The sequence below is a fragment of the Aplysia californica genome, unplaced genomic scaffold (assembly GCF_000002075.1).
Source record: "Aplysia californica isolate F4 #8 unplaced genomic scaffold, AplCal3.0 scaffold00873, whole genome shotgun sequence".
Taxonomy (NCBI): Eukaryota; Metazoa; Mollusca; class Gastropoda; order Aplysiida; family Aplysiidae; genus Aplysia; species Aplysia californica.
Window position 1 is genome coordinate 119,011 of NW_004798143.1, and position 14,702 is coordinate 133,712.

Sequence of the window (14,702 nt, forward strand, 5' to 3'; positions counted from 1 at the left end):
AAATATTAATCCTTTCAATATATATGTTATTACATATGGTTAAACATGTGTTTTCTGCGGGGACTAAATTTTTGACCAGGTACGAGTTTTATTGGCCTGCTCACCCCGTTGCAAAGAAAATAGTTTGCCAACAACTGGGACCGTTCTCCAGGCACACACACATATATATGTGTGAGGGGGTTACTGTATATATATATATATCCTTTCAGCTTTAGTATTTCACGATTTCACACATCTTTTTGCGTGTGATTTATCTTCTATCATGGCGCTCAAATGACCTTATGCGATTGCAAGCGCCGTAAAAACTCTACTAAAACTAAATCTTCTATCATTATCATTGTTACAGTGGTCTTTATTGACATGACTTACATTATTTAGGAGGCAGGCTGCTTTGTCCTTGTCCATAAGGGCCAACCTGAACAGGGTAGGATACAGCACCCCAGTACACGTAATAACATAGATATATGCACTTGATAAAGTAACTTCTTCAGGGGGAATCAAACTCACATTCTCTATGAGTAATGGCAAATAGCATAAAAATCACACCGCAGTTGCCGGTAGAAAAAAAAACTTAACAATAGCTAGAACAATTCAGAAAAAAAGAATTTACCCCCTTCCCCCCTCCTTCGAAAATCAAGGAAAGCCAAACAGATTTTGAACTCCGCCTTCAAAATTAAATAAATAAAAATTTTTAAAAACAAACAAACAAAATCAAAGTATGGCACATAATTAGCACCAAAACAGGCATTTATTCATTAACAAAACGGATTTCGACAACATTTTCTCAAGATTCAGCTCAAACAGATCACTCATGCATATTGAAAGCCCTCTTACAATGTACAGTGGATTCCAGACCAATCACACTTCTAGAAACCATTTTCATGGGAAATAAATGGAAATGAGTCATAAAGATTTTCTAAAAAGAGTACGTTATTTAAAGAAAACTTCCCACAGTTTTCATTAATTTCAAGCTCAAATCCTGTGATGAACGAAAGCCTATCAGATTGTTTGAGGAAACACGAACACTTAAAAAAACAAAATACAGAAAAAGATGTAAAGGTACACGAAGTCCAAAACAGACAAAAATTTATACATCTTAATGAATAGAAATCAACAAATATATTGCAAATATTTAAAAAACAACAGAAGCCACCCACCTAACCCATGACCGAAAATTGCAACTCCCCTCAACACCTAACAATTCAAGAGAAAGGATAAAGTAAAGTATAAAAATCACAAAAGATGAAAACAAAGCAGTCACACTCTTTTCACAATTACCTAAAACAGCCTTTGTGTGCGTTGAGAGCTGTACAGTCGTCTTTCCTTCCCAGTTTTAATTTTTAAGTACCAACATTACAAGCGCAGGTGTCCTGTTGGAGTACATGTAGTATGACATCACCAAAAAAATAGTACAAATATGAACCAGACGCAAACAAGGCAAAAATAGTTTTCTTTGATTTTACTAGAACATTAAAAATGCAGCAACTGGAGTGGAAGGAGTATTAGAAAATGGCATGACTTTTCAAAGAAATGACGATTAGCAAACAATGAAGCAGCAAGCACGATTTCCTTAAAAATTGTATCAACTGAAAAAAGTATCAAACAAATGCTGGACATTGGTTTTGAAGCTGTTCTTTTGATCTGAGGTGTGAGGAACCTGTGGGGGGGAAGAAAGATTGAACATGAGTGTGGATACTTGTTATATAAAAATGCAATAATAATAACTATTATTGTTATTGTTATTATTATCATTATTATTATAAACATCTGCAAAAATATTGCTTCTTGTGCCACCAGTCAAACTGATACGTACATCCCTACAAAATGCACTTCCAAATGTTTTTAAATATTAAAAGTAGCATTTCTATGTTAACCCTTTGAACCTGAATGATCGATATTTTGTTTTAGACCGTAGGTCTGTGAGCTCCGAATGCCTGTTATACCAGTATTCCACTATTACCTCCATCCCAACTGTTAACATAAGCCCATGAATCAGGAACCTAGGTGAACTAGTACAATCGGGGCAAAAGGGTAAATTTAAGATGTTCAATGACACTTTTTCTATTGAGAAATGAATAGAACTTCTAAATGACTATATAATAAACAAAGAATGTATATATATACTGAAAACTGCACAAAATCTCTTGGTTTTGCAGCATAATTTTTAGAAATTAGACACTATTACGGCAGATGCAAAGACACTAAGAAATGAAATGTATCAAAATAGTAAAACTCTTTCAAGAGGCATCAACATTTACCACCACTGCTTACTGACTCGATCTGATCTGAATTCATCAATTAGGCCTACATGTCAGTATCCAGTGGACACTAGGAGAGACTTCCATTTATTTTTTCCACAAACTTACCTAGAACTTTTTCTCACGGGTAAGTGCTATCTCATTATCTATCATGACTTTAATTTTAAAATATTGACTTTTGTTAGTTTTTCTTTTTTAAATTAAATTTTCGAAAAAGGTATATTCACTTTGACAGCCTTAAGGATTTACTGGGATGACATGTGAGCCTCTGATGAGAAGAGATAAAATTGAAGCACCAAAACTGCCCCCTTAACATTGATAATAAAAACTTCAGTGAAGAGAAAAACACTTTTTTGCTTACCGTCAATGCTGTTTTTCGCTTTTTATTTAAAGGAAAATATGAAGATGTTATCCAAATAAATCCAAAAACTTAGACTAACGTGATTGTTTGAAAAAAAACCCATAAATGGCAGCACTTTCCCATTGGAACAATTTTTTAAAAGATGAGTTTTAAATTTTTAGTTCTGAAGGATTCAGCTGCAATTGGCGACATTTACTCAAGTACCCAGTCACTATTGTACCAGTAATAAAGAAGATCAGTTTCTTGTGACATACCTTGATGGGTTCAAATTCTGGCCCTGGTGGTTCAGGCATGGGTGGAAAGTGCACCTGGCTCAGAAGGAACCACATGGCATCAGGGTCGAGTCCAATGAAGAATGAAAAGGATTCAATACTGGCCTGTCATACAAAAAGAAGCAATGGTAAAATTTTAGTGAGGACATAGGTAGGGGATGGACATGTTTTAGTTTTAGTAAGTTTTACAGTACTTGCATCACAAATGGTCATGAAAATATCCAAGCCTGAGATTAGAAATGTGCCTAGAGAGAAACATATACAGAAAAGGAGAGAAGAGATAAAGATACAGATATTAGCAGAAGTACAATAAACTCAGGCACGCCCATACATTGTCTTAAAAAATAAATGTATCATTCATCAATTCAATCATTCGCCTGAGCCAGTTACAGTTCAAGCATAACACAGACAATAATATTTGATCCCGAAAAATGCACGTCGCACTGACCTGTTGCAGCGGCCTGGGCTGTTTGTCACACAGGTAGGGCAGACACATCTTGGCCACAGACTCCAGGTCTCCTGAGTCCAAACACAGCTGAGGGGCAGCAAGACACAAGAGACTTTACTTACTTACTTGTTTTGTTTGTTTGTTAGAAGGAGGAGGAGGAGGAGGAGGAGGAGGAGGAGGAGGAGGAGGGGGAGGAGGAGGGGGAGGAGGAGGAGGAGGAGGAGGGGGAGGGGAGGGGGAGGGGGGGGAGGAGGAGGAGGAGGAGAAGGAGGAGAAGAAGACGAAGAAAAAGGAGGAGGAGGAGGAGGTAGAGGAGGAGGAGGAGGAGGAGGAGGAGGAGGAGGAGGAGGAGGAAGAAGGAGAAGAAGAAAAAGGAGAAGAAGAAGAGTGTCACACTCATAAAAAATCATTTTTGGCCAGTATGAGAAAATGAGAAAAAACTGTTTCTTTCCCACAATTGACTCTGTGAAACACTTGAATTTTGGAAAACACAATTTATTTTTCATTTGCATTATTCCTTTGTCAAAGCAAACAATATTGCCAAGCTGGCTCTGCTCTTCATTGCAGAGCGAAAAACTCCAAATCAGCCAAATATGACTTAAGCAATTATCTTATGAGTGTGGCGTTGATAATATTAATAATAATAATAATAATGACGATGATGTTGATAATAATAATAATAATAATAATAATAACAATAATAAAGATCACTTCTATAGCACCCACTCCCTGGTGGCTCTAAGTGCTTTGTACCGTAATAAAATAAGACTTAAATCAACATTTCACGCATGCTGGTGAGTAAAGAGAAGCACAATATTACTGTAAAAGTCTTATATAGTGTGGGAAAATAGAAAGACAGATAACCAGGAAAAAAGGGAGAATATAAAAGGCAGGACCCACTAGTGGAGTGGCATCCTCCAACCATCTGCAGTACAGGACAGACTCTCATATCAATATTAAACAACTATTTCACCAGCATTGGAGACAAATTCACCCCTTCAGTGCCTCATATCTTCACTTGTAACGGCCCCGGTCAATTTGTAACGTTACTACTAAAATCTTTAATTTCTCTTTGACTACTGAGAGTATAAATCTTCAAACTTAAACGAGATGGTAGAACAATTATTTTGTTATTACCCTGTAAATATAGTATAGTAATGGTAATAGTAATATCGTTTTTATTCGATCATGTCAAAAATATGTTAGGAAAATATCCTATCAGTCTCGATTACACAGCTGTCTCTGGGTAAAACGAGGCTAAAATTTATCACTGCCAAAGCTGGAGAGGTCCACACTTCACATGCTTCGTCACTCCATTCAAACTATTGGGTATAAAGATGTGAAGTTATGTTTCCCTGAGCCAGTTAAGCACACTGAAGCAAAACAGGGGATATGTTAAGCGATACTGAAATACCACATCCAGAAAAAAATTTTTAAAACAAAAAAAAACATTTGATACGTTCAATTTCAGAACCATTTAATAAACTAATATAGTATTATGGTATACTGGTTCAAACTCCCCACCCCACCTTCCCACTTTTGAAAGAAAATGAAAGTAACGAGATACTAGACAGAAAACCAACTTCATCATCAAAGAAGATACAACTGAGAATACTGTAATCACACACTTGTCAGTAAATGCTGTTTACTGGCCTGCTCTCCCATGTACACAAATAAAAAAATCCAACTCACATTTTTGGCAATTGGACCAAGACTGTGTAGAGCGGCTAACTGCAGTTTGTAATTGCCAGTAATTTGGTAGGCTGACTTGCTTCCAGAGCTGTTGATTTAAAAATAAATATATTCCCTTCAATTTCACATAAAAATAATGCATTTTTTTGCACTTTGCCCATTTCGGTTTTTTGCGAACATTTTGAATTTGAGATTTGAGAGGGCCAGTGTCATGTGCTCCAATGCAGCAGTGCACATTTCAACATCTCACAAACAACTTGAATTAGCCATTTAAAAATAACAAAAATCATGAAGTCAAGTTGTACACAAAGAAAACCCGGTATGTTGTAGTAACACAATTCGTTACATCATTTTTTGATGAATGGAGAAAACTTTTTAAAACACAGCACCTGCAAAAGCCAATTTTATGACTTGAGGTAAAAATGTCTAAATAATTATATTTTTCGTACGAGAAACAAAATCCTGCTATATTGAGGAGACAAAACAAGTAATGAACATTTTACATGCCAGCAATTACACCCTCAAAAAACATGACTTAAGCAAGTCGTAGGCTACCTCAGAATTACAACATTCTATCTGACATTTTTGGCCGTTTTGAGTTACAAGACCATGAGATAAAAAACCAAATATTCTATCTGCTCTACATATCAAAATCGTAAGATTATTTGGAGGCATTATCAAGATATTCAAAGAATTGCATTAGAAAAAGCTTGAAATGATGTGAGACTCAAAATTTTTTACTTCAAATTTCTCAAAACTAGCTACTGAGCAGATAGAACTTTGTAATTCTGAGATAACATAGTCTGTAATGACTATGACGGTTTTGAACCGACTGTGCCTGCCTGCAAGTACCTGATCTTCCCTTGTTTGTCCATGAAAGAGGACAATCCCGGGATCACATTCTTCATGGTTTTCTGGCGGACAAAGTCACCGCCCAAATCAGAGATTAGATGCAACACTGTAAGAGCCTGAAATAAATTAGGTATAACTAAAATCTAGAATACTATCAAGTTTTCCTCCAGTAAAGGGTTTGTAAGAGGCAATTTCTGTCTGACAACAGATTAAAATCGAAAAAAAAAAAATTTTTTAATTTAGTGCGAACAAAATTTTAAAATGTATCACCATCTTAACAGGAAAAAGGTGTAATAACCATAGTGTGCATCCTGACTACTGAAATGAATTCATTACTTCTTAAGTCTTCATATTCAGAATCAGACCTGAATAAATATAGTTCTGTGATTGAAGAAGACCAGCTATGACATCTTACTTTTCAAAGAATACACCCTAGCAAATAGTATCATACTTCAACAAAGAATACATAAGCAAGATTCATTCCATCACATGACCAAGGACTTTTTTTTTTTATGTAAGTGTTTTTAGGCTCCCATCAGCACAATTTAGATTATTTAGGAAGCAGGCTTCGACCAAGCCAACAGGGCCAACCCAGGCTGAGAGGGATACAACCTTCCAGCGGAAAGACAGAGAATCTCCATAATAATTATTCCAATTCTAGAATCGAGCTTGGGTCACTTACTTTGATGACAACAAATTTTTCTTCGCTGCGAAAAAGTGGATAAAAACTGGCCCAGAGCTGGTGTATCTGTGGCAGGAGTTCTTCTGTGGATGAGATACAGTTTATCATTAGATGTTCATAAACAATTAAAACACAAAAAAGCAAAAAGAACCCCGGAAATAGGACTTACTTTACTTTTACTGTACTTTTACTTTCTCGGTCCTCCTATACCACGAGTGCATATCCATGCTCTATGTCCTTTACAACTATTATTAACCCAGTACACTCAGCTTCCATGCAGCTTCTTGGGAAGCAAACAGTGCAAGCTGTGGACTACACAATATCTGAATCAATTTCAAACTTATGGATCATAAAAAACAGTAAAAGTTCACAGGGTCAACATTTGTGACACCTTAAGGCAGGTTACTAGGGACCAACATCTTGGGCAAGACAAAGCTTCTGCATCCCTTAATCACTCATCTTAAAGTTTTTAAACTGAGAACTCACTGGAATTTCCCTTGAGATCAGTAACACACTGGCACAAAATGTCCAGCGATTTGATGCGCAGCCGTCCATCGGGAGATGTCAGGAAATGTTTCACTCGCTGTAAAATCTAGGAGAGAAAAAAATTGTTTTCATTGGATAAACCAAGTTATTAAATAATTTGTTACGAAAGGTCAGCCCATAGCTTCCGAAAATCAGAGGAGACAAAAATTATTTTTTTTAAACAGTCTCCATGTGACATGTACCAACACTATATGACCCTGACTGGAACTTTGAAGACCAAATCCTTCCTATCTGTGAACATAACAAAATGACAGCAGAAACCCATAAAACATGTTAAGCTTTTCAAATCATGGAAACTTTTAGACAGTACGGTACTCCAAACAAATCTCGTTCCCATCAGGTGAAAAAGGCAACAAAACTCTCTCCCCAAGCAAGTGACTGCACCAATGATAGTAAATAACAAGATGGGCCACTTCTCTCTTTGAGCCAATTAAAAAAGTGTCCTCAAAATTTGGTGGCGCCCTCTTCACAAAAGCGCACTCTTTGCGAACAGAGTTACCCTACTTGAGTTTTTGAAAAATCAAAGTGAAACTAGCAAGTTTTGGGATAAATTTCGGAAGAACGCTTTTGTAAAATGGTTACGCTGACAAAAAACCTCTTCCGGAGGAAAGGGTGATGGTTTTCTTCGTTTAATTTGACTTTAGAATGAAAGGCGAGAGGTCATTAAAATTTTAAAAAACCTAAAACTCCGCAATGAACGTACCCGAACTGCTGATGAACAGCAGTCGATCTGCGCACGCAAGGAGGTGCTATTCCTATTCTTCTTCTGGAAAAACGAAAGAGAGTTTCAAAACAGACTGCAGCGCCATCTGAAGCAAAGAGCATACTTCCTGCGGACACTTTTTTGGCTGAGTGGCCCATCTTGTTATTTACTATCATTGACTGTACACAAATGCCACTCTCTTGTCATGTGAGAGACTAAAAGAAGAACTTTCAAACACCTCTCTCCTGCCAAGCAATAAAGAAAACAAAAATTCTGTCATGTGACATAGACAAAAAAAAAAACAATCCTCTCTCCTGTAACGTAACATAGACAGAAAAAAAACCCAACCCTATCTTCAGTCATGTGTTACAGACCAAAAACAAAAATCTTCTTCTGCCATGTGATATAGACCAAAAAAAACCTGTCGTATGACAGACACATAAAAGCCTTCCCGATTTTTTTTTCAGTGAGGGTAACTATAATGACACTCACATCTATGACCACTTGCAAGTGGCGAGGACACTCTTCCGTCTTCTCCTTCTCTCTTTCCTGCTCCTCCTCTGCCTCTGCTGCTGCCTCCTGTCGCTCCTCCTCCTTCCTTTGTTCTTCCATTAACTTCTGCATGTCTGCCTCTATGTCTTCCATCTTTCTCTCCTCCGTCGTCCCATCCCCATCAGACATCTCATTTCCGTCTTCCTCCATATCAGCGGTTTTCTTTGTCCGGACATATTCCTCAACAAATGCAACAATGCTCTGAGGGTCCAGCTCAGCTGTAAGGGCTTCGGGAACCTGTGCTTCCTCCTGCAGTTTGCATACAGTAAACATTTTATCAATAAAGTGACAGCTCTTATAATAGATAACACAATTTTGATGGAAATGAAAGGGAAGATGAAAACTGAGATTTCAAATTTTAAACCACATACTGACTTTGTGTGCAAATAGAAGATAAAAGGATAAAGCCGCGATCTGTGGCTTCTGCTATGGCCAATGAGACAATCCTGGCAAAGAAGAGTTTGCTACATTTTGAGCATGAAAAATCTTCATCATTATTTGTGAAAGTATGCAGCTTATGGACTTCTATCTTGGCTTCAGCAGTTGTAATTCGTGAAGTCTCATATGATTTTCTGCCCTCCAACTGGGTCTATTAGGAGCTAGGCTCTCCCATAAAACAAGTGATGCATTCGTAACACCTCAGCTATCGTCTTCTAAGTCAAAGCAAGTTCAAGACAGTTTTAAAAGCTGTCATGGTGCAATACTATTGCTATTTTTTTTTTTTCATTTTCACGACATCATTTTCTGACCTTGACTTCTGTCGGAGAAGGGAACCAGCGACCAATGGCTGTGGCCAACTCTAGCAAGGCGGGCAGGAATAGCAAAAGTTCCTCTGCATAGTGGTCATCCAGGGTGTCCAACAGCTGAAAGATTGGAGAAACATACAAAGCTGTGCGAGTACTTATTGGCTGCATTGACTAACAGTAGATGTTTTCTCTGTCGACACTGTTAGGTCACTTAGGGAAGGAGCTGCTTCCACCCTGCTTGTCAGGGCCCACACAGACTGAGTGAGATACACCAACCGGGTCAAAAATATTTTAACATCACAAACTAAAACAGCCTCAAACACCACACCATTGCTGATCACCTTGGTGCAGCATCCTGCTCTTGAGCTACGGCTTATGTGTCTTGCTCAAAGATACAATAATTAGTGACCAGTATGTCACTGACATACTTGAGGTTATTTATCACTTGTGAGCCTGAGCTCACTAACCCATTTAGAAATCACATGATACAAGATTCACAAAAAGCAGGGGTCAGCTGAGCTGCATTTTGAGACTTGCTGTAGGGAAAGAGGGAAAGAAACAGGGCACGCAGAGAAGAAAAGTTACCAGACAGGTACAAGTTGGCTAGTTGTTGAAATGCACTACGCCCAAACATTTTTTGGTAATTTCTTTATTGCAGTTTCTTAATCTGTGGTACTAGTTGCATGTGCTCAGAAAATTATTTTTTTTAATTCACATTCTAAACATTGAAAAAGGCTAAAAAAAAACAACATATAACTTATGCTCCATTGTTAAAAGAATGAAATAGTTTTTTTACTCTTTACAGAAAAGGTTTTGCTTCCTTAGCTTAAAACATTTGAACAGCTTGTCGGTATATAAGTTTGCTGTACCTGAAGGATACTGTGTTCCACGATGGGCAGAAGACTGCTGGAGCAGTAACGCATCATGACACTGAGGGTCTGGGGGCAGCGACGATTCACCGTGATGTGTCTCAGCCTCAAAGACACGCTGCTCACCAGGTAATCTGCATTCTCCTGCATGAGCAGGTCTAATGAACTGACAAGAAGATTTAAAGTTTTTAAAAGTAAAAAATTGTCAAAATATTTTGTCTTTACTTTCAAGCAGGATTTAACAAAAGTGATCTCCATTCTCCTGAATGAACAAGTCTAATGATCTGATGAGCAGATTAAAAGTTTCTTAAACTAGAAAATGGTAAAAAAATTTCCTGTACATACAAGTAGGACTAAACAAAAGACAAAAGTAATCTACATTCTCCTGCATGAATGGGTCCAGTGATCTCAGGAGAAGATTTTTAAAATTTTAAAAGTAAAAAATAGCGAAATACGGTCGAACCTGCTCTAACAGCCACCTGTATAAGATAACCACCTGTACAAACAGCCCCTTTTCCCCCTTGCATGTTTTTGTACATTCTAATGACACTGTAAGCTGGCCACCTGTCCCAAGACGGATACTTCTCTCCCCGACAATGGTTGGACGTCTTAGACAACTACGGCAACTGTATTTCTCCTTTACTTTCAGGCAAGATTAAACTAAAATAATCTGCATTTTCCTGCAGGTACAATTCTGATGATATGATAAGAAGGTAAAAATTTGTTTCAAATGATGCAAATCATTAAACTTTTCTTGTAATTTAAGAGCATGGTTTGACAAAAGAAACAGGCTGCGTTGATCCTCTCTCGAATCTTTTCTCGACAAGCCAACAAAAGGAATATTATTTTGACAACTTTAGAAAATCACTATTCGAATGCCCCCAAAAAAGTCAATATCTACTAGATCTATCCCTTACTTCTTTCTCACTGAAATTTTTCAGTTATTAACACATGTGACAACCTTTTCTGGTGGCATTCAGGGAAAGAATGACATTTATGGGTCAAACATTTAAGAAGCTCGAACAAAAAATAATCTCAATTGTGCTTGTGATGTAAAGGTTAGTCTCTTTGTCTTGCACACAAAAAACAGAGTGGAATTATTCTCTCAGAAAGATACCTTCTTCGTTATCTCTTGTCTATTGGTTAGGATGTCCTGACTCAAAGTTGAAAGAGCCCATCTCTTAAATTACCTAAATTTTGATGATGGGGACATTAAGTTATCACAAAATATATTCCCAACGCTCCCCCCTCCCCCCAGAACAAAAAACATATAAAAAACAACTCATATCCTATCTATACTTGTTTTCTGATATAGAGAGAGTTTTACGGTATTTGCAACACAATTAGGTTGTATAACGGCAGAAGATTAGAAATGGTACAGGAGAAAAACAAAAAACAAAGAAAAAGAAAGAGGTGAGATAAGGAGATAGATGTCTGATAGATAAGAAGGAGCAAACCACACCAAAGCACCCGCCAACCACCAACTATCCATACTTGTATCCACAAGCGGTGCATATGTGAGTGAGAGCGAAGTAGGCGGTGCTGCTCAGATGTACGTTCTCGTGTCCCAGGTTCTCCACTAGGGGGTACAACGCACGGACCATGTGGGATTCAAACATGCTGCCTAATGCCTGGGGAAGAGACAGATGAGGTGAGATAAAGCGTTGTTGGTTCATTCATGAAACACTGCGATTAGGCAAAGTTCTGGAAGAGCAATAAGAACAGGAGCAGGAGGAAGAAGAGAAAGTCCCAGGTTCTTGACTAAGGGACAGCGCACGGACCATGTGAGCCTCAAACATACTGCCTAATGCCTGAGGAAAGAGACAGACAAGGTGAGACATCAGTTTTGTTTAAAGAAACACTGCCAGTAAGCAAATATATGGAAGAACAATAAGAATAGGAGGAGGAGGAAGAGGAGATCCCAGGTTCTCCACTAGGGGGTACAGAGTACGGACCATGTGGGATTCGAACATGCTGCCTAAAGCCTGGGGAAGAGACAGATGAAGTGAGATAAGGTGTTTGTTACTTCATGAAACACCTTCATTAAGCAAAGATCAGGAGCAATAAGAAAAGAAGGTGGAGAAAGAAGAGGAGGAGGTCCCAGGTTCTTTACTAAGGGGCACAGCACACAGACCATGTGGGCCTCAAACATGCAACCTAATGCCTGGGGAAGAGACAGACGAGGTGAGATAAGGTTCTTGTTGCTTCACGAAACATCGTCATTTAGAAAAGGAGTAATAAAAACAGCAGGAGGAGAAAGAGAAGGGGATAAGGAAAACAACAAAAAGGAGGAGAGAATGACAAGGAAGAGAAGAAGGGGAGAGAAGAGGAAGAGGAGGTGAAGAAGACCACACTTGAGCACATAAAGACTGCCCCAAAAACATAATACAAAAAGACAATACAAAATATACCTGACCCAAAACCACCTGATGACACAAAACAAAAGCCAAAAAAATATAAACTTGACCAAACGAACCGGACTACCACTCCTAAAACATAAAACATAATACAGAACACAATATATCTGATCTGTCCACCACCCCAAAACATAAAAATTTTTAATTGAAAAATAACCCTCACCAAAAAAACCCCCAAAAAACCCAACAAATACAAAAACAAAAATTATGCTATTAACGTCAGAATCAATTTTCCCAATCTCACCATAGCAAAGTTCCCGACTCCTTCCATGAAGAGACAGGCCAGCATTATCGCTCTGTTGCGTTGTGAGAGCCGCTTCTTTGATTCAAAGGACTCAGGGGACTCGATCATAAGGAGGGAAGAGCTGGAGGTCGATGAACTTGATGATGGTAACAGTGACAATGAGGATGACATCCACTGTGAAGATGATGATGATGATAATGATGATGATGGTGATGACGCTGCAGATTTGGTATCATCATACCGACTCACAAGAGCGAGATTCTCAGTGGAGAGGTACTCATCCAACAGCAGCCTGGAATGGAGGGATTGCAGAAGCCATTGATTTCACTATCATTAAAATCCAGAAAAATTGCTTTCAAAATTTGGGCCAGTTCAGCTTTAAACTGTGGACCCATCAACAAGTCACAAAAAAATTTCTCTAAAAATTTGGGTCAATTAACTTAAAACTCTGGAGCCATTAACAAGTCAAGAAAGATTGCTCTCAAAGCATTTGTAGCAGTTTAGCGTAAAACTGCTAGTCGGGTAGGTAATAAAGATCCACTCTGGGTCCCTAAACTCAATTCAGTTTATCCGCAGGTGAAGGATATGGCTTCCAGATATCAATAAAAGAACAATTTTTTTAGAGCATCTGAGCAAATGAGCGGCCAACCATGACTTCTTTCTTAGATGTGGAACTTCAAAAAAAGAAGTTAGTCAGGGTCCCTTTTTGTATGTATCTACATGTATTGTTACGGAGGAAATCTACATCTAGAAGTCTTGAGCCAGAGCGATTTCACGTGGGTTTAATTCGATCATCTTAGCATCTGGTTTTTTGTCAAAACTTGATCCATATTTGACACCCCCCTACCAGCCTTCCTCAGAAACACAGAGCCCCCCCCCCTCCCACCTTTACACTCCCCTTTTTTTTAATTTTAGAGGTTGTGTTCTACTGAAAATGTTCCTGGTGTTTAAACAGAGGCTATTATTACTGCAGACAAAAGCTTTTTGCTGAGCAAAAATTATTTTTATAAATGCTGTCGTAAAAATGTCTGGACATTTGAGACAATGTAAGACTGGATGTGAGCGTAACAAACTTGATCGTTTGGCTTCATTTTGAGAATTATTCTGTCCAAAGCTTTTCATAGGATTAAAATCCAAAGCCACTCCTAAATGAACAGCCTTACGTAATCAAGTCATTTAAAGCTGGCAAATTTGGGATCAGTTCGTCCGAGCTGTCGATGACATTCTCAGCAGCTGCTGCTTCTGTTGAGAAAAACAAAAACATTGATGAAATGATCTGAAACAAAATTAAGTAGGTTCATCTCAAGCCCTTCAGTGTCGCATCGTTCTAATCTCTCTTTCTGACCAAAATATCAAATTTTACAGAATTAGACACCAGCTGTTCAGTAAAATTCTCATAACTTGCTGTTTATTGCTCTACAGCCAGAAATAGTCGGTGACTAGAGTCCGTGACACAGGGTTTACATAAGTAGCCACTAGGGTAGGTCCTTGAGCAGGACACAACAACCCTGACCCAAAAAAACAGGGGGCTGCACAGTGGTGACCAGCAACAGCATGTTTGTGGGATTGTTCTGTACTGGGGTGATATTGTCTATTTATGTATGTAGGCCTATTTGTTAGTATTTATGTATGTATTTGTTAGTATTTATGTATGTATGTAGTTTTAAGTATGCATTAACGCATTTTTATGCTTGCAATTGTAACCCAAATTTCCCTATGGGATCAATCAAAAGAAATTTATGTAGAGTTTAGAAAGTGAAAATAACTAGCAAAATAAACTGAAACAAGCTTGCACAGATTATCTCTGTTTCACCACTTAAAATTCAGTGACAAAATTTTGGCACTTTGACAATCTTGGAAGGCCCAGTAGAGTTTTCTAGGCAGGCAAAGTACAGAAGGGATCAAAGTGAAGTAAACAAATTACATATCGATGGTCTTACACTCTATGTAATTGAAAGATATAGGTCAACTCTTATTTGTACTCCCTGTCTCTATATTTTCTTTTTCTATCCCCTCTCCTTTTCTTCTTCTTCCTCCAACTCCTCTTTTATGTTTTAAAT

General features: G+C 38.1%; 1 protein-coding gene across 1 annotated transcript in view; it reads right to left on the reverse strand.

The window, feature by feature from the left end:
* Positions 1 to 331: 331 nt before the first annotated feature.
* Positions 332 to 14,702, reverse strand: part of LOC101856385 (TELO2-interacting protein 1 homolog) — a gene marked incomplete in the record, with an annotated part of 28,846 nt that continues 14,475 nt past the window's right edge. The window contains 13 exon segments of the mRNA XM_005110306.3: positions 332 to 1,657; positions 2,874 to 2,996; positions 3,340 to 3,426; positions 5,032 to 5,119; positions 5,884 to 5,999; positions 6,566 to 6,648; positions 7,052 to 7,157; positions 8,307 to 8,615; positions 9,116 to 9,229; positions 9,982 to 10,147; positions 11,476 to 11,612; positions 12,643 to 12,934; positions 13,806 to 13,884. Of these exon segments, the coding sequence (XP_005110363.2) occupies positions 1,583 to 1,657; positions 2,874 to 2,996; positions 3,340 to 3,426; positions 5,032 to 5,119; positions 5,884 to 5,999; positions 6,566 to 6,648; positions 7,052 to 7,157; positions 8,307 to 8,615; positions 9,116 to 9,229; positions 9,982 to 10,147; positions 11,476 to 11,612; positions 12,643 to 12,934; positions 13,806 to 13,884 (1,775 nt within the window).